This window comes from Maniola hyperantus, chromosome 11, assembly GCF_902806685.2.
Source record: "Maniola hyperantus chromosome 11, iAphHyp1.2, whole genome shotgun sequence".
Taxonomy (NCBI): domain Eukaryota; kingdom Metazoa; phylum Arthropoda; class Insecta; order Lepidoptera; family Nymphalidae; genus Maniola; species Maniola hyperantus.
The window spans coordinates 2,523,120-2,544,556 of record NC_048546.1 but is presented as its reverse complement, the minus strand read 5'-3'; the positions used below and the strand labels follow the sequence as shown (position 1 = coordinate 2,544,556).

The 21,437-nt window shown below is 34.5% G+C and overlaps 1 protein-coding gene across 3 annotated transcripts in view; it reads left to right on the top strand.

The window, feature by feature from the left end:
* The window catches only part of rols (rolling pebbles), a 324,504-nt gene that overhangs the window by 111,995 nt on the left and 191,072 nt on the right, over nt 1–21,437 (top strand). The window contains exon 1 of one of the 3 annotated variants that reach the window (XM_069501899.1): nt 5,026–5,273. The exons of the other annotated variants lie outside the window; for them this stretch is intronic. Coding sequence (XP_069358000.1) covers nt 5,201–5,273 — 73 coding nt within the window. The 5' untranslated portion in view covers nt 5,026–5,200. Of the gene's footprint in view, nt 1–5,025; nt 5,274–21,437 lie in introns of those variants that run through there. 3 annotated transcript variants of the gene reach the window in all.

Below are 21,437 nucleotides of genomic sequence, written 5' to 3'. Positions count from 1 at the left end.
ACTCTCTGTCTGTCTGAACGGGCGAATCTTCAGAACGGCTGAACCTATTTTGACGGGACTTTCACAGACAAGTAGAGAATTAACCAGGGAGTAACATAGGCTACTTTTTTAACCGACTTTACGCAGAAGTTGGACAGCCGCATTTAGATTTTCAATGTATTTAAAATCAAGACTTTTTGGTCTTATGCTCCGTCCAGGAAATGTAGAGCATCCGTCGCCACTCTCCAGCCCCACATTTCGAAGGCATCAATTCTTTTCCGAGGATATCTGCTTGATAAAAACTAAAACTAACTGAGTAACAGACAACGCACAGCCTAAACCGGTGGATCTAGAGATTTTTAAAACTTGCAGGACAAAAAAAAACTTGCAGCACATAAATTCCTTGAGTTCTTTCGAGGTGAAAAGAGGGAGAATTTTGAGAAATCCAATAGAATTTTTAAAAAACATAAATCCGCGTGGATGTAGTCGCGGGTAAAAGTTACAGTCACTAAATAAGTATAGGACGCGGCAAAGTAATGAGATAGTAGATTTGTAGAGCATTGTCTCTGTCGTTGAGACCGACAAAACGTCACATAGGTATGAGTGACAGAGACAACGCTCTACAAAGCCGAAATGTCATTTCTGCCGCGTACATACTACCTACTTATAATAATATGACTACCGGTTATTTATCAGCAGAAAATATTTCCTGTAAGTATTTTTTTAACATAATCTATATCTTTCTTTCCTCGAAAAAAGCAGCTTAAAAGCATTTTATTAGGGCACACCAGTCTTGCATGAATTAATTTTCATACCACTTAGTAAGGCGCCAGCTTTTACATTCTTAAAAACATAATCTTCTTAAGCTGTATGGTAAAATTTAAAAAGATAACCTCAAAAAACCCGGCCAACTGCGAGTCAGGCTCGTGCAACGAGAGTTCCGTAATTCAGTCGTATTTTTTCGACATTTTGCACGATAATTCAAAAACTATAATGCATAAAAATAAATAAAAATCTGTTTTAGTATGCACAAGTAAAGCCCTTTAATATGATACCCCACTTGATATACTTATCTTACTTCGAAAATTGAAAATAGTAATTTTTAGTTCATGACCACAATTTAATTTTTTTTGTGTGATGTAACCACAAATTCACGGTTTTCAGATTTTTCCCCTAATTTCTGTTATAAGACCTACCTACCTGCCAAATTTCATGATTCCAGGTCAACGGGAAGTACCCTGTAGGTTTCTTGACAGACAGACAGACAACAAAGTGATCCTATAAGGGTTCCGTTTTTCCTTTTGAGATACGGAACCCTAAAAAATTGAAGACGCCAATAAGCCAATGACAGCATGGTAAACAAATCCGGGGCAAGCATAACCCAAATAATATAGTTTTCAACATCAATATAATACCGTGGTCTGTCATTTCCGAACCACAGAAGATTGATGGAACGCCAAATTATATGGTGGTTCGCTCTGAAATTGGTTCGGGAAACAGGGGGGCCATGGTCCATTTTGGAGTTCATAAAAACAAGGGATTCGTGTGGGAACCGGCCAGCTTTATCTGTGGTTTTTACTCTCTTTTGAACTTTCAAGAGAGCTTTTCGAATTGACGACCACGACACGACACGAAAATAAAACTGGAACATTGAATTTAAATATTATAAGGTGTTCCAATAGTTTTAGATATCAGAAATGACCGTTGTTGTTGGAGATTAGCAAAGAAAAGTCTCTATTATTTATTTTGGGAAGGTACTTAGCAATAGAGTTTAAAATCATAGAACTCTATTCTTTTCGGTTTTTAATTTTCACCGGACACTACTTCTGACACCATGATATAGTTTTAGTTTTCATCAAAAGTAAGGGAAATTAAATGAAATACATCGTCGCCCATTGAGTTGCCATAGAGAAGGGGTTACTTTTTATTTTCATTATACTATAGACTAATATTAGTTATATAGACAAGTTTACGACACATAATGTAACAATATTATTAAATTGCTAATGTAAGTTATGATACGTTGGCCTCCTAGTTGGGGGTTCGGGGTTCAATCCCGGGCATGGACCGGTTTTAACTTTTGTGTAATAATTATCACCAATATATCTCACAAATCCAAAAACTGACAATCAAAAAGAGTATTTTATCAAGATTTATTAGCTATTGAATAAATTATTTGAATTTGAATTTTTAATTTTGAACTTACGTTTTAAGCCATTAAATATCAATCGGTGAAAAACAAATCGGGAGGAAACCTGCATGGCTGGACTTTGTGAAGTCTGCCAATCCGCACTTAACCAGCACGATAAACTATGCCCAAAAACTTCTCATTCTGAGAGAAATCCAGTTCTCAGTAGTGAGATGGTGGTGATGTGTTTGTCATGGACTCAGTCGTATCGTATCGTATAAAAGTCATTAATGCCGCAGCAAAGGAGGAGTCCTCGTCGGCCGATCAAATTTTTATGGCAGCTGTTAATGTATTAACAACGCGATATCCAATCAATTTCAGATATCGTATTCCTTTTTCCATGACATCGGCTCGAGATTTAATTAATATGAAATAATGAATGTCACAGAATAGATTTGGAGAAATGTCTGATAACCTTTTGTAATATGAGCTTGACTTTTATGATTTAATACCTCTTAATATTTTATGTATTTTTGATGTCTGTGAGCTTCTGTATGCGACTTTGCATAAATTAAATTGTGTTTATTACGAAACGACGCGTCCGTACCCAAAGGGTGCCATGGGATCCTAATTCCTATTACTAAGCCTCCGCTGTCCATCCGTCGGTCTGTCCGTCTGTCCATGTCTGTCAGCATGTTGTATCTCATAAACCGTAATAGAGACTAGAAAGTTGAAAATAAAATGGCACCATGAAAACTTAAAAGGACCGTACGGATCCCATCGTAAGTTAGTCTGTTTTTCAGTTATCTGGTCGAACTTAATAAAGCTCGGATGCAAAACTTTTTCACGACCCTTCCCCAGACAAGAAATTGTTGCGTAATAGGTAATATATGACGTTACGAATTACGGTATGTTCATAACTCTTTAACGTAATAAAATTGAACCTATTATAGACACAATTTGCATTTTTAAATTACGCACCAACATTAAAATGATTGCGTGCGAATTCGAGTTGAAAATTATTACTTGCGAAAGGGCTCGACCCTAAAATCCATTACATATTGCAAAATGGCTCTTATTACATAACAGCTAAGGGTCATAGCGACTGATACAGATCTAGACCTGACCCACTGCAGCTCATTGTTATTCGAACGTGCCGCATCACATTCAGAGTAGCATCCCTAGCAATAAGCAACCACTTCCCTTGTGGGGGAGACGATATAAACAATTTTTGCAATACCATGGACCATTCTACTGATTCGGTCGGTAGCTCAGTGTTTTACACTGAATGTTAGCTGCCAAGCTCATTAATTGATATTTATTTCTACTAAAAATTATTTTGTATAAATGCGAAAGTGTGTTTGTTTGTTGGTTTGCACGACGCAACGGAGCAACGGGTCGACGTGATTGCATATTATGTATAGTTTAAGACGAGAGGGTCATAGGCTACTTTTTATCCTGGAGAATCAAAGAGTTTCCACGGGATTTTTAAAACCCTAAATCAGCAGCATCGGCATCAGCTTGTGCCTAGGTATACTATATTTTAATGTAGATAACGGGTACATACCACGATTAATTTCACGATTCCCGACCCGTGCAATTGGGTTGAATTATTGACAAATAAAAACATCAAATTAATCGTGGTATGTACTCGTTATCTACATTAAATTATGTCTTTATACCACGAAATAAGCTTAAAATCATTAGTCTCCTATGATAGTTGAAATCAATCTCCTAAAAATAAGAATCACTACAGCGTAAAATTTATAATTAAATGTAAATTGTAAACCTCTCTCTGTAGAGCTTTTTTGTAGAGTTAGCACTTTTTGTTAAATAAGTAGGTACCTACCTAACTTATTTGTACAAAAAGTTCCCAGTCAATCTATGATTAGGTAGATATATAGATTCAATAATGTGTAGGTAACTCGATGCGTGATAATTGGGTACCTACCTATTACATTTTACTTTTACGGTGAAGAAAAACATCATGCGGAAATCTGCATGCCATAGATAGATAATGTTCTCAAAGGTGTGTCGAGTTGTGAAGTCAGCTTATATGCATCTGTCAGCGTGGTGAACCTAAACCCTTCTCATATTGGGAGGAGTCTCATACCCAGTAGTGGGCCAGCTGTGAGTTGAGATGATGATATTTTTTTTTTAATATTATAGACCAGCGCTTGGCTGCAATCAGACGATGGTGGTAAGTGATGACAGTCTAGATGGAGCGCGCTGGCCTAGAAGATGCCTATTCACTCTTGACTTGAAGGTACCCAAAATTGGAGGGGAAAACTGATGCTGGAAGGGTGTTCCAAATATATATTAGCGGTTCGAATTAGAAATGAGGAGGCAAATCGCTTCGTACGTACTCGCGGAATTTTGACTACGTACCTACGCGTGCAGACCTTGGCGATGCCTTGCTGTACGATAGTAGAAAGGTGAAGGAAGAACCAGGTCGAAAATTTCTTCAACACTAAATTGATGTTATGGAGTTATGGTGATGATGATGATGACATACCTACTCATCTAAACAGGATATTTGAAAACTACCTAAGTACTAGTGTACGATATAAAAGAGGTGTTGAATTATTTGTTAAAATATTTCAAGCCCATTTTGACTTTATAGAATACAAACAAAACAATTTATCATAGGTAGGTACCTACCTAGTACCTACCTAGCTTCATTAAAAGCAAATACACCCCACTGCTCCTAATTTTCAAAAAAATAGCGAAAACAATGCAACGTTCGACCGCACTAAACACGGAAAACAATAAATCGTTTCATTCACAAAGGCATTATGGAAAATAGAACAATAATCGCAAAGGGCACTAATCAGATTATCGCTGCTATCCATGTGTGCGTGGCGTCATGCGTCACTCATTCAGTTCAAACAGCGAACCATTCGCGTCGTTGACTCGGTCCGTATCAGTCGCCAGCGCGCGCGCCGGTCTCCCGAACATTTAAAAAAAACCGTTGTTACAACCGATTCCATTTTCAAAAAACTCGAACTGTTTCCGTGTGTGCAAGTGTTGTGCCAGACCAAGTGTGTGACCTCGTGCAAATGTTAACTTGTTGAGTGAAAAAGATATTAAAACATGAATTCTAAAAAGTTGGAATACTTTAACGACGATGACTCCGTGGATGAGAAAATTAATCTCAGTTGCCTAGGTAAGGATTTTTTTGTTGATATTAATTTTGTATTTGTATAGAATAGAATAGAATATATTTTTATTCAAGTAAACTTTTACAAATGCTTTTGAATCGTCAAATAATTTAATTTACAACTGGTTCGGAATGTTGTTCGTACAGAGAAGAACCAGCAAGAAACTCGGCGGTTGCTCTTATTAAGTGTTTAATTTACAATACTATGCCATGGTTTACAAGCAATTGCAGTCCCGTGCATTGCTGGAGCGAGTCAAATCCAAGCTTTTTATCATTTAAGTACATAATTCTCGACTGTATAATATGCTTTTTTTGAAGCATACTTTTAATAAATTTTTAAAACTTGTGTAAAGGCAAGTCTAAAATTGATTGTGTGATTGATTTATTATAAAATATTATATAACACTCATTCCCACAAAAATGACTTTCCCACTTTCCCGAGGAATGGATGTTATTGTTATTATTGTATAAGGAATGTTAATTAGAATTATTTCAGTGGTGTTTACAATTTACATCGAGGTAAGTGCAATACTGAGGAAGCAACGTGCCTCAAATGATAAGATGTCACAAGAGTCAAGACGGCTATTAATACGCGACAATTAATAAAGTTCATCGATGATGTCTCGATTTATTGTACCTATAGTTAGCTTCTTAATGCAATTAATTATGCATACATTTACTCTTGAAACTGATAAAGAAATGCCGCATTGAATTTAATTGTTCTCTTTAATTTATTAACTTACTTACATGATCTTTTAAAGCAAGATTTATTCAACTTAAAGCTTTATTTTCTTTTTCATCAATTAAAAATACGAGAAAGTCTGTTCTAGGCAACTTAATTACCTTACTTTTTGTGTTTTTTACGCATATTTCATCATTAATAATTTCAGTTTAATCTGATTTCGTAATAAAATGTGATTTAACAACACGTGGGAAGAATCAATGAGTAATAGTTAGGTTGTGTTTGCAATTTTTCATTCTGATTCACGAGGTCATACAATTTCGGTTAAAGTATGTTAACCAACCTACATGGTAATAAATTGTTTTTTAAACGGTCAATTAATTTAAGGTAATCAACATAAGTACGAAACATTAAAAAGGTTTTTATTTTAATCGTCTATTGTATATGTAGCACTCAGGACATAAAAAAGACCGAAAAGGAATGAATGATAAAATAACTTTATGAACTAATCCAGTTTCATTAACGATGTTAAATGATAACAATAAAATAAATAATCTATGTGGTGAACAAAAATCTAAATCGTTTTTATTATAACGAACGATGTCTATAAATTAAGAATAACTATTAATATTCTCTTGTTCTTAATAAGCAAAATCTAATAATAGACAAGAAATCTCACATAAAAAGCAAAAGCACAAGTCTTCATGCCTGGCCCCGAGGCTAAAAAGGACCTGTATGGCCATCTCTATCTAAAGTAAAGCCTTAGAAAGGGCAGGCTAAAGTCATTATGCGGGCAATGTGTGAGTTTCGTCGGCGTTCATAGAACTCTACCTGCATAGATGATTGCCTCTTGCAATAAGCTTGTGGTTTTAACATTCTTCGAAAATTGTTATTTAAATATAATAGAAGATTATTCACGTTCAGATCTTGTAATTTAGTTAAGACTAGCGACCCGCCCAGGCTTCGCATGCGTGCATTGTAGATACTAAGGTGGTGTCAGTGAGGAGTAATTCTTCCGACATTTTGTTCAAATATCGTCATATTAAAACAAATTAACACAAACCAATATTAAACTATACCTATAAACCTTCCTCTTGAATCACTCTACCTAAAGTTGAAAACCGCATTAAAATCCGTTGTCTACTTTAAAAGATCTACGCGTTCATACATACAGACAGCGGGAAGCGACTTTATTTTATACTATGTAGAGAAGTAATTAGGCTTGTTTAATTTTAGCTAGCTAAACTGAAAATTTGGTAATCTTTCCTGGAATGTTTCTGTTATATTTAATTCATAAGCTTTAATACACAGAACAGAAATCTGTTCCGTGCTTTTATACCACAAGCATATTATAGGCTTTTTATTTTTCCCAATACATACTAGTATTGAAAATTGGAAAGTGTCGCTATCCGTTACATTTTCACGGTCCAACCCTTTAACAAATTTTGATTGGATTTTGGCTAAATTTGATACAGATGTTTTATTCCGTAAAATCAAAGAGTTCACGTGGTTTTTTGAAAATCTACGCAGATAAAGTCGCGGACATCGTGTACATTAAAAAACTTAATTATTGTTTATCTCGTTTTTAATTGAGAAGTGTAATTTTGTTATTAATCTGTTCCTTCTAATGGGCTTCTCCAATTAAGGGCACAATTCTTCACGCGTTCACTGATGACCCAAATACGACTTACATTCCTTTTGACGTAGTTATCTCATCCGTCAGCCTGAGTCCAATCGTTAATGACTTCTCTAAGAATTTATTTATAGGCCACACACATAAAGATTGCTATTTTCCATTTCAATTCTAAATCCTTTTTATATTTCATTCCGAATCTAATTAATTATTTACTTACCTGCATAGTTTACAAAAAATATATGGAATTTAATTTTAAAACAAATATTATCATCTGATCTATTCATTTTACATTAGTATTTAACTCTAAAATAAATATACGCACCGAATTGAGATTGACCTTCTCTTTTTTAAAAGTCCGCTTTAAAATTTTCAAAATTTTCTGAAATGTTTTTAAAACCATTCCAAAAGCTTCCTCTACCGATTAAAAGAAGATTAAACATTCAATCTTCTTCAAAGACGTAAGCATACGTAAACAGCATTTGTTAATAACACGATTGAAGTGAACGTTATTTTGCTAAATGCACAAACATCCAATTCACGTCAGTAAAACTTAAAGACTCGTTAAATTTTATGTTAATCAACGTGTAAAATAATAACATTCTTGTATTCTGTCATAACATTAACATCGATTGAGTAACAAGACTGGTCAACTAAAAAATAATTTCAGGAAGTAAATTATTCAAAGTGAAGTCACATATTATTTTATACTACATAGTTATTCAGTCATATAAAGTCAAATAAAATAATGAGGCCCCGCGTTGATAAAGCAAATGATGAGCCAGTAGTCTCTATTGTTAACTTTTTCACCTTTTTGTTTGTTAGCCGTTTCATGACAGTAATAGATGGCCCGATTTCCCTAAATAGTTTTATCTATGCTATATCTAAAACGTTTGCTTTTATTTATTCGAATCTTTGAGTTTTATTTGCTTTTGTATACCAAATTTGGATCGTTTTCACGCCTTTTAACTTTTTGCCCTTTTAGATACGTTGCGTTAATGTGACTTTTCTTAAGACTTGTTCCAAGGTAGTTGCTCCACGGTCATAATTATGTTCATGATCATCATAATCAACCCATTACCAGCCCACTACTGAGCACGGGTACACTCTCAGAGTGAGGAGGGTTTAGGCCATAGTCTGTCACGCTGGCCCAATGCGGATTGGCAGACTTCACACACCTTTAAGAACTCTAAGGCATGCAGGTTTCCTCACGATGTTTTCCTTCACTGTTAAAGCAAGTGATATTTAATTACTTAAAACGCACATAACTCCGAAAAGTTAGAGGCCCGGGATCGAATCCCCGACCTCCGATTAGAAGGCGGACGTCCTAACCACTAGGCTATTACAGCTTTGTTTTTTATGCTCTAAATCATTTTTTTTTAAATTTTGTATGTACACGTACATACAAAATTTAGTACAGTGTGACTAAGTGACTTTTAATTCATTTGACGAGCTGTAAGAGGTCCTAATTTAGGATATTTTGATTAATTTAGGATATTTTGATGTTGTGAAAATGTCCTTGGCGACATAATTTTGTATCTTTTAGGGCATCTTTGAATTTACAAAAATCTTTTAAGTCAAATGTCGTTAAAGACGTTAAGTCTTGATTCATACTTATAAAAACACATATTTCAGTGATCGAATCATGTTTTTAAATCCCGTTTTCATTTTTGGATAATGTTTAAGTTAAGTAGGTACTTCAATTTAACAACAGTCACATAATATGTTCAACCACGTGTAGGTGTAACAAATAAAGTAAGATTAATTTACAACCTTTTCCACTCCAGTAAGTACGGTCGACGGTCTTTTGTCAAGATTTCGAAATACTAATATCAATAAAAGTATTAACGGATTTGATTAAGCAAAGCCAGATAAAGTGCAACTAAATGACCTTAGTGTGAGGCGTTATCCCTCAAATGGTCCAAATAAGCTTTCACTGCATCCAAATGGGATAAAAGAGGATATTAGTCACAATACGAAAACCGTTGGGTTTAATTTTAAAGGTAGTTTACGCCACTCCTAATAAAGAAATTTTTTATAGTAGAGGTAGGCTCTTATTTTGTTTTTGAGAAATTTTTATTCACGAAAAGTAAATGAACCAAATCTAAGACATTAAAAATTATTAGATTTATAAAAGAAAATGTGCTATCAAACTATAACTTTTGAATGTGAATTAAACTGAATGCGACAAAATTTTGTCTTATTTTGAAGCAATAGAGGCTGAAACAAGATCATATTAGATAATGTTTTGGAATAGAATTAAGCACGACTCAATTATTTCACGTGTTCAATTTGAATAAATTGCTACTATGTTCGGTGTAAATTGTGCCATAGTGCTTTTGTAGGACCCTGCCGTCTATATGTGTTTCTTAACAATATTAATTTCATTATTGCGTGTAGTTGCGACAGTTCATTAATATTTTTTTTGGATGGGATGGCAAAATTTTTTGACTAGAAGAGAAAGTCGCAGATTTAATTTGAAAAACTTATTAACTAATGAAAATTAAAGGAAAAACCTTGCATCTTTACATCTTAGATGTTTTTGTCTGATTACCATTACTGACTTTCCTTTTTAATAACAATATATGAAAAGCTTTTTACTCATCTGGTGAATTTACACTTACAAATGTCAACTGTGGTTTCCGGCCCTTAAAGAGAAACCTTATTGTCGATTCTATATCTTTTGAATGCTACGCGGCCGACTTCGAGTAAGTTGGAACTTGGAAGTAGCATTCTATGGCCGTCTATTTGTTCAAATGTTTTTTGTCCAAGCCAACGCTCACGACTGGCACGATCGTGTGTAGCTACTCCCATAACTGTGTCAATAATTCAGTATATTTGTATGATCATGTCATAGATAACGTTTCTGATTATTTTATTTAGTTCACCGTTCAAATGACCAATCCCTTGCTCAGGAACTACCTACATTTTTTTAATACTTGGTGCCCGTCAAATTGTTTATCAGTTTTTTTATTTATATAGTTCACTCTTACATAAAAAACTAAATCAGGTTCAATCTATAATTTCTTTCTCTTGATTCAGAAGTGATACTTTTTCTTATTTTTCAAAAAACTGTATTTTTTTGATGCTTTATTGAGATTATCTCTATACCTAATACATACATAATATATGTATATCATTTACATATCAATGACGATAATTAATTTTATTGTTTATTGAAATAAAGTGTTCGTTTATTAAGATTGAATAGATTGATAATGTCTAATGTAGACCTTCGATATAATATTATCCGTCTTATCTTAAAACGAGTTCAAGCATTCGAATGATAAGACATGCTCCAACATGCCTTACCTCATTGCTCTTGAAATGTAAAAAACTGTAGCCATTACATTGTGTAGTTTCTTTGTACTTGTGTTCTTCACTGAGTACTATAGAGTAGTTAATAATCTAGCATATGGACTTAATTGTTGATGACTCAAAATACCAGCTTATCGTCTAATAATAAAACGTGCGAATGATCTAACGGCACAGAATATAATATAATAGTACTACCTAGCGGTTATTAAAAATCAGATATTATTATAAGAATTAATTTGTTTTTTCTGAGCGATAACGGGTTTTAATTTACACATATGATTTCTATAAATATGTATGTAGTAAGTAATGATGCTGTCTAAACGTGTTTTGTTTATTATTGATGATTAGGTATATTTTTTTATTTGTTAAATTATGAATCATTCTGGTAAGTGCAAAAAAGCCACAAGTCCCTTTGCAGTAAGTATTAATAGACAAAATTGAATCTCTCGAATAATGCATAGGTTTAAAATATTTTTTGACCTTGCTTAAGTGTCTTCATTTTCTTTCTGGACAGGTTTCCGCACTTAGACGTTTTCATCTGTTGTACTTTAAAATACTAGACATTGTGGCTCATTCTTTGTACCTACATATTCTCTAAAGTCTAAACTAAAATGACAAATCTAAATGTATTTCTATCAGTTTCATAACGATTTCTGCGGAAAAAGATAGCACTAGATTTAGATCTCTCCATTTAATTAAGAGATTGTCTGCAAAAGTATTAACCACATTACACTAGTACGAGAAGGAAGAATGAATACAAAATACGTTTATTTCAAGTATCCTACAGACAAAGACTGCCAGTTGCTAGGGAGACCGAAGACTCGGCCACCGGCTTTGACCAGGTAATAACTTCATTTCCAATTAGGTATCTCAATTGGCAATAAATGTAAATAGCTACACTGTACATTTTAATAATAATAATTAACGCAAAGGTCACACACGGAAACAGGATGGGTAGACCATTAACCCCAACGGTTCAATGCGGGCGGTGCATATTTTAGCAAGATGGTAGGCAAGATATATGCCACAGTGTGATTGTAAAACTGTCAAACGCTAAAAGCAGTTATAAGGCGGCTAGATGAAAGGTAACTTTACGATCATAGGCTTCGATCGATAAAACGATTGATAGCATAGTTAAACACTTATCTGATAAGTATAGAGATGTGCTCGTTGATAGAGAAGGAAATTGTCATTGAATCTGTGAACAGGAAATAGAATATTGATTCGTGAATCTATTGAACTTGATACCATTACCAGCCCATGGACTCTTTGAGAAAGCACTTTGTAAAAGTTTATTAAAAAAAATTGCTGAGTATTGAATTTGTCTTGTCTTGTGTCAGAAATCAGAATAGTGGTGCTAGTCAAGAGTGGAGTAGATAGGCATCTCTATGCCAGCGCTCTGATTGCAGCCAAGCACTAGTCTTTAAATTGGTAAAAAAAACCGAGTATCGTACTTGGTCCAAACCGTATACCAAAGTTACCAAAAATTACCATTAATAAACTGGATTTAGCTAGAATTAATACATAAAAAAATTAAAGATAATTTTAGCTACCGCAAGTTTAGTAAAATTAAGAGATTTAAAAGTTGTATAATATTTCGTTTTCAGTAAACACATTACTTAGTTTAGTCTTTGGTTTAGTCAATAAGATATGACTAAATTTAGTAATGTGTTAACTGAAAACGAAATATTATAAAGGGTTTGATTATAATAAAGTTATAATAAATAATAAGGTTATAATAAAGTTTATTTCAAAGGATAAAGATAAAGATTAGATAAGTAGTAAATATATTTTAATAAAGAAGCCAACAGTTAGCTTAAAGACAATGCATTAACCTAAATAAATATAAACAAAACCCTGAAGTTCGAAATGGTACACGTTCACTAATTTGTTCCCGTAATATTGACTATGCTTTTTAGACATTAGTTTAAATAAGGTAAGGTAAAAGCTTTTCCTACAATTGTTTAGTTTATAGATATAACCAATCCTATAAAAGAAGAATCTGGCGACTAACATAATATATCAACATACATCTCAACTCACTAGATCTCAAAACTTGAGATTCACAGGTAGGTTCTAAACCCTAACTAAGAAGAATTTTGAGACTCTCCAAAGAGATTTTTGAAAAACCTGAATCTAGGTAAATAATGTCAGGCATCAGCTAGTAAAGTAAGAAATTAAAGTAAATTGGTTATTCTAAAAATAAAATCCTAATAAAACAAGAATCAAATTATGTCTTGTGTTCAATAGAAAGGACTGTTAAATAAATAGTTAGGTACAGTTATAGAAAGTCAGGAATAACCAAAACTGTTATATACCTATCGAATCCATTATTAACTAGTTTTAAACCGTCACTTTATGACAATCTTAATTATTATTATTTGTCCGGTTTTGATTGATTTTAAATATTAATCGATTATTTATATTGACATCTCTGTAAGCCATAACATAACATATTCTAAACTTTAAAATGTGTGCCATCAACCTATAACTTCAGTGAGGAGTTCCTAGAGCATTTCAGTTCACCGAAACTACCTTGTTCAATCTCAAATAATCACAATAGTTACAACTAACATTGCTTATGTATTGCATATTTAAGTAAGTACATAATATTGTAACATTTTGTTTAAAAAAAACATACAGTTGAATTGAGAACCTCCTCCTTTTTTTGAAGTCCGTGAAAAAGAGCAAAACTACTGGGCTTGGACTTTTAAGAGTTCGCCAGAGACAAAGTCTGAGCACCACATGTGAGAGTTGACAAAATGCACATGTCCATATGAGCTTACGCTTGAGATGTAATGGAAAGTTGCCTTTCAACAGTTATTTCAATGACCACAAGCTACCACAAGCTTCTCCAAGCATTTTCGATGCGCTTTGTGATAACTTAGCAGATTTTCCCGTGTCCAATCGAGTGCCGAGAACTACAAAAAACCTTTCACACAGAACAAGAGTTCAACAAAACGCAACAAGTTCAAGTTCGTTCAACTCGACGCTAATTTAGCGAACAAACCACTATATCTCCAGGTGGGTGTAATTACACCATTTATAGTTTCTAGTGTTAATTGTTGTGGTGTACCGGTCTGTTCCCATGGTTTTGTGAATCCTGACGCCGAAGAGCTCGTGTTCTTTTGTTGTTTCAATTAGACATTGTCTTACTTTGACCATATCTTTTCGAAGACGAGACTTGATATCTTCTATCAATACTAGACGAATCTTTAAAAAAACAGATGTGTCTTCATTTAAACACAACTACCACAAATCAATGTTTCTTTTACTTTATTTTAAGCAATATTTTGTAAGACCACAAGTGTGATGAAGACTATCATATTTTTGTGAATTATTATTGCATGATTGCCTTTCCTTTACAGTTTGTTTACAGTTTACTCAATAAGGACAGCGAATTCATCTACGATCTTTGATTTTCCGGGATGAATGTACATAGCTTATATCCATCTCCACGGGACCATCTGTGTACCAAATTTCGTCGAAATCGGTTAAGCTAATGAGTTATGAAAACGTATCAAACAGACCGATAAGTACACACACTTTCGCATTTTTAATAATTTAATGAATATTAGTATAATTACGGATGACAAAGATCAACGAAAGCGTCCTAAGGTTGCTAAAAAGAAGTCGTCACTTTTATAGTTTTCCCTTCTGATAATTAATATGGTAACTTATCAAGTATGATCTTACTACGACTATATTAATCACCATTTTGAATTTGTAATCCATCTGTTTTTTCGTTTTGTACAAAAAATATTTCACAACCACATTCTAAATCATATTACATATTCCGTATCTGATGTTGAGTCATACCATATCAGCTGGTTAGCCCGTATTCTGGCTTCGGTATACATTTTTTGTAATACTCGTATATATGTAAAGGGTCAATAGGAGGGGTCCGTTGAGACAGGTGTTTGCTTTAGCGTCGGCTGCATCTTTTTGCTTATCGATCGCCGATTGTTCGATCTTTTTATGGATTCCCTATACCCTTTTTCTTTTTATTATTTAAGTTTGGTTGGGTGTGTTCGTTCATGTGATAATGTCTTGGCAAGTTTTGAAAAAAATAATTAAGTAAGTATCACATATTTTAGTAGCAATAATAGTTAATTTTAAGTTATAATGTTATTTCAAAATTTTATAACCAATAGTTAAGACATTATGTTTAACTATGAGAATCTTAATATTGATAGTGAATAGCGATAAGGCCAATTGTACCTATTTCTATATTCTTTTTTGTATTTCTTTTTTATGTTGGTATAGGTACAGTAAATCATACTTCACTCTTTATTTTATTGTTCTTTGATCTTACAACGATTTTTTTTCATACCTCTTTTTTATTCTCAGTTATTATATTTACTACACGTACAAGTTATTCATAACTACATATTAATTCAATAGCACAGTACCAAATAGTCTAAATTAGTTTCTATTTACAAACATAATGCAGCTTTGTTGAGCTTTAATGTTATTAATTAAAACTAAATCACGTTTCAACAGCGGGGGACAAAAACAGGCACTAGTGGGCGTTGAACAATCTTTTTTCTCTGTCACTCTTAGTAAAACAGAGCAAGATAAAAAAACTGGCCTCTAAATCTAACCTAAGGATCTCATAGATTTGAGAAGTTTTGTAGAAAAATATCGTAATAAATAATTGTTAAATTTTGACACACAATTTGAATTTTATTTCCTTGTAACGGACTACAAACATACTTACAGAATACTACTAAATTTAATAAGTAATAAATTATGAACTAACTAGCTTATGCTCGCGACTTCGTTCGCGTAGACTACAGCAATGCCCTATTTCACCCCCTTAGGGGTTGAATTTACAAAAATCCTTTCTTAGCGGATGCCTACGTCATAATAGCTATCTGCATACCAAATTTCAGCCCGATCCGTCCAGTAATTTGAGCTGTGCGTTGATAGATCAGTCAGTCAGTCAGTGTAAGGGTGATAAATTGGGCGGAATAGAAATATACCCGGATACGGAATAATCTACCACCTTACAAAGATTAGAGGAAAAAAAAATAATTTTAATTTACTTTACTTGATCTATCTACCTAGTAAAGAATAGAAGCTAGCCGTCGACTCCCTTGTAATGTATATGAGGTGTTATAAATGAAATTTGCTAGATGTTAGGCAAAATTGTTTTTAATGTAACTTTTACCGGGGTCGCTTAATACAGAATGATGGCTAATAATGCTTAGTTATTCTAGCTTAATGCCAAGACTTAATTTAGGTACATTAGAATGACTTAGGTAGATAGTACATAAGATCTATGTTTTAAATTTAAGATGCCATTGGCATGGAATAGACAATGACACAGTAAAATTCATAAAATTGTTTCAAAATAAAAGCTCAGTAGTAAAGACAGGGTTCTTACTGTACACATACACTAAGAAGGTTCACTAAACTGTTGCAGGATACAAACATTTGCTTACTTGTAGGTGCGAAGACTGCAAGGTAGCTGGACGGCATCGGCCAAGATCCAAAACTCAATTTATTTGATTCTTCACAACCGAAATGTTTCATTACAAAGATTTTCACCAAGTCTTATCCATAGCAATTAAGTTGTCAACGTGAATGTGCAAAAGAAATAAATACGAAAGCCGAAAACGTAAACGTAAAACTAAAACGGAAAACTGAAGCTAAACGTAAAACGTAAACGTAAATACGAAAACCCTATTGAACTCCTGGCCACCAATGGTTTTCAGAAGTCCACCCACAACCCATTATCCTCATTTATGTGGGAAGATAAAATAACTGGAACATAATTGATGAAACATTGAAATACGTTAGGATGATTTATTTTTATAACTATTGTATTTTCCCAGGCGAAGCCATGGGCGAAAAAAGTGAGATTTTCCTGGAACGAAAAAAATTCGTCTTCACATGTTGACTCCAGGAAAATTCTAAATCTCACCAATCGGTGTTGCCTGACGCAACCTGATCGCTGATGAGTGTGGCCGCTCTCATTTAGTTTGATCATGAAGCCAATTCATTTTTGAATATTTGCGGAACCTAAGGATATATTATAAGAACCGTTTTGTTAATGACTTAACAATAAACAAATGATATTATGGTTTTATTTAATTATTTTGTTTTATTTTTACGACAATTGACAACGAAGCAAACGCCATCTATTGTGGCTCGAATGAACTCTGAACATCGACCCACGCGTAGTTCTGCACCTTGATGCTAGGTGGCACCAACATACTTTGAACAAAAATAGATTTTAATTAAAAGCGAAACGCTAATTAGTAGTTCAAAATTTACAACGTCACAATACTTCCCCTCCTACGAAAAGGTTCAACAGGTTGAACCACGCTGCCCTCAGCGTCATCCAACAACTACTAACAATTTGCCTGAAACAAACAAAAAAAACACAGAAGTTACGCGTGAACGCACATCTACTACTAACAAGGAAAATTGTCTAACAAAATAAATATACTGAAAACAGTGTAAGGTTTTATACATTATACTTAACTACACAACCCTAACTTCTAAAAAGAATATATACAAAAAAACTTCATGGTGTCTAAGACACTTGAGTGGAAACATCTTGGCATCATTCTTCAGCTGACTGATAGAATGCGTCTAGGCCTACGGTGGTTCACTCTTTTAAACTACCATCTTAATATTTGTTACTCAACAAATACGGAAAAACTGGTTGTGAACGGGTCCATCTGATATGGCAACCGTTCTCTATGCCATTCGGAAAATAAAACCGAATCAAAATCGGAATATGAGAAAAAAAAAACGAAATAACTCTCCTAGAAAATAGATCTCGGAACAGAATCGGGAAAATAACAGAAATGATCCATTATCTAGAAGGAAAACGAAAACAAAACACAAAACCCCCCCTTTTCGTTATCCCCAAAGTACGATATTTGCATTTTTACTTTCTCAACCGGTTGGTCTACCACAAGCATTCCAATCATCACATATTCATCCCTACATACATCCACTACATTCATCCTCAACTGAACCATGGTAATGTAACTGTTAATTCAGAACATCACTACACTCATACAAATTCCTAATTGAATATTGATAACTTAAATATTCAAACAGTTTAGACCAAACTAAGTAATGGCAAATATCTACTTCTTAATATCCTTAATATGCCAAGTGCCTATTGGGTGGTTGTCAGCTACTCTAACTAGTTCGTAAACCAAAGGTGACAAAACCTTGACAACCCTGCACTTTTCATACTTAGGTGCCAGCTTAGCTGCGAAAAAATTTGTAGCGTCGCTTTGTGGATAGGTCTTTTTCCACACTATATCCCCAACAGAATAGCTTGCAGACCTACGCCTTAAGTTGTAATGCGTTGCATACTCTGCATGAGCCTGAAACAAATTTCTCCTAACCTGACCAAATATGTCCTCCAAAGTTCCAAACTTTCCTGCGTATTCCTCCCTTGGAATTCCGGCCTCGTACTCCTTATCCGTGTCCTTATAGAAGGAACCATTTAAAACCGGTTCTCTAGCGTGGACAAGGAAGAACGGGGAGAATCCAGTGGATTCATTAACCGCACTGTTTATGGCGAACTGGACCTTGTACAGGTTTTCGTCCCAGGACCTGTGGTTATCTTTCACAAAAGCGGCTACAGCAGTCATAACAACCTTATTGTACCTCTCAACAAGGTTAACTTGCGGAGTGTACAGTGGTGTGTAGTGTAATTTCGGAATATTATAACGCTTAATGAGATTACGGAATTCAGATCCTGTAAATTGGGACCCATTGTCCACAATCACAGTCTCTGGAACACTATGGTTCAAAAATACAAAATTCTCTAGCGCTTTAACAACAGCGGCACCTGTGGCACGCCGTAACGGAAACAACATTGTATATTTCGAAAAACAACACGTCACCACAAAAAGAAATGTAAATCCTGATTTAGACCTAGGCAAAGGTCCGACTAAATCAGCCGAAATGACCTGAAAAGGTCTCTCGCAGACTTTAGGCTTTCCTAGCAGACCTGGAGTGGCTGATGTCGTGTGTTTATACGCAGAGCAAGTATCACAATTCTTAACGTACTCAACCACGTCCTTATACATACCACGCCAAAAATATCTGAGGGATAATCTGCGATGAGTTTTGAACACACCAAAATGACCTGCAGTTGCATCTGCATGGTTTTGTTGCATAATTCTAAGGATGTCGTTCTTGTGGACTACCTCTTTCCAGTCGAACTCACTGAGAAGCTGGTATTTACATTTACTGTAACGATATAGTTTATCGTTCAAAATACAAAAATTCGGAAAATTTGCTGGATTGATTTTACAGCCATTAAATGTTTTGTCATACCAGTCATCTACCAAAACTTGTTGACTAGAGTTATCATTACGATCACCAACTACATCTACGTGTATGAGTCTCGACAAGGTATCCGGAACTACATTATCACAACCCTTCCTATGTTCGATAACAAAATTATACTGTGATAATCTACAACCCCATCTGGCGAGTCGTCCTGAGGGATTTTCTAAATTTAAGAACCACTTTAGGGATGCATGGTCTGTGATAATTGTGACTGGCTTGGAACCAAAATAAGCCTGAAATTTCTCCACTGCAAAAATCACAGCTAGAGCCTCGCGTTCCGTCGCGCTGTAATTCCTTTCGTTTTTATTTAGGCTCCTACTGACATACGCAATGGGATGATCGCAACCATCGGTTTCTTGCGTCAGCATACCGCCAACACCATATGCAGAAGCATCACAATGTATTTTGAATGGTTTTTCAAAATTCGGTACCGCAAGAACAGGTGCGGTTACCAACGCATTCTTCAATGTATTAAATGCTACCTCTGCCTGTTCGCTCCACTCAAATTTAGGTGCGTTCTTTCCTTTACTCGTTAGTCTATTGAGTGGTGCAGCGATGGTTGAAAAATTCCTAATAAAGCGCCTGTACCAAGAACAAGTGCCTAGGAAAATCTTTACCTCCTGTGCAGTTTTTGGGGTCGGAAAGTTCAAAACTGCGGCAACTTTTCCAGGATCTGTGCGTAAACCAAATTCATCCACTATATACCCTAAATATTTCAAAGAGTTTCTAAAAAAATTACATTTATCAAAATTTATGGATAGTTGAGCCATTTTTAGTTTATCCAGAACTCTGTTTAATAAAATTAAATGGGTTTCAAAATCAGCAGAACAAATAACAATATCATCTATATAACAAAATACTATTCCATTTTCAATATCACTGCAAAAATTTTGATTAAATAACTGGTCCATTAACCTCTGCTGTCGTGCTGGTGCACCGCATAGGCCAAACGGCATGACTTTAAATTTGAATAACCCTCTACCAGGAACTGTAAAACTGGTTTTTTCCTGAGAGTCGTTAGCTAATGGAATTTGCCAGAAACTTGAACTTAAATCAATCGATGATAAAAACTTTGCCTCTTTCAAGCTATCTAGAATTTGTGGAATGTACGGTATTGAGTATGAATCCCCCTTTGTCACTGAATTTAATTTCCTGCAATCTAGGCAAAATCTCCAGTCTCCATTTGCCTTTTTCACTAAAATTGCTGGGTTATTCCAAGGGCTTTCACTCGGAGTAACTACGTCCATTTCCAGCATCCTATCTAACTCTTTACTTAAAGCTTCCTTCTTTTCGGGAGAAAGTGGATATTGTTTTATTTTTATTGGCAAGGCATCACCGGTGTCAATAACATGTTCAATTAATTTTGTTCTACCCAATCCAATTTTCTCTGAAGAAATATCTAAAAATTTATTTACTACAGACTGGGCTAATTCTTTCTGTTGAGATGATAAGTTTTCAAAAGAAGTGATGGTATGAATTTGTTCATTATCAATCGCACAAATATTGTAAAATTGAGAAGGTGCCTTAATTAATTCTAAATTATCAAAAATGCCAGGGGCTAACTGAAATGTTTTCCAAAAGTCACAGCCAAAAATAACATCCGCTATTATAGAGGGTACTACAAAAAATTTTATTATGTGAGTTACGGAATTATAAGTAATCGGAATAAACATATAACCCATGCAATCAAGTTTGTCTCCATTTGCCACTGAAAATGTGGTATCAATACTGCTATGCAGTTTATAACCGAATCTCAAAAAAACCTTGTGCGCCTGGTTACCCAAAATTGACGCGCAAGCACCGGAATCTAGTAAACCTGTAATCTCAAAACCGTCAACAAAAACCTTTAAATGTGGCCTAAAGTCTCGTTTATCCACTGAATACAGAACTGTGTCAGGTAAAAGGGATGTTTTGTTGTTAATGACCAAGTTCTTTACTTGTGTCTCTGCACAGTTCTTACTAATTAGTTTTTTGAATTTTTGTCCGGAGCGGGTTTACTAATCGCCTTTTTACTACAACTTGGACATGTCTTTACTGTAAAGTTCTGACGTCCACACGAAAAACATCTAATAAATTTCGGAACTGTCCTGCAAAATTTAAAGGAATGGTTACCCTTGCCGCACTTGTAACATAGTTGTTTATTTGTTTTCGTAAAATTAGTGCCTTTACTTGTATCAACCTTAGGTGCAGGTGTGACTGAAAGTGT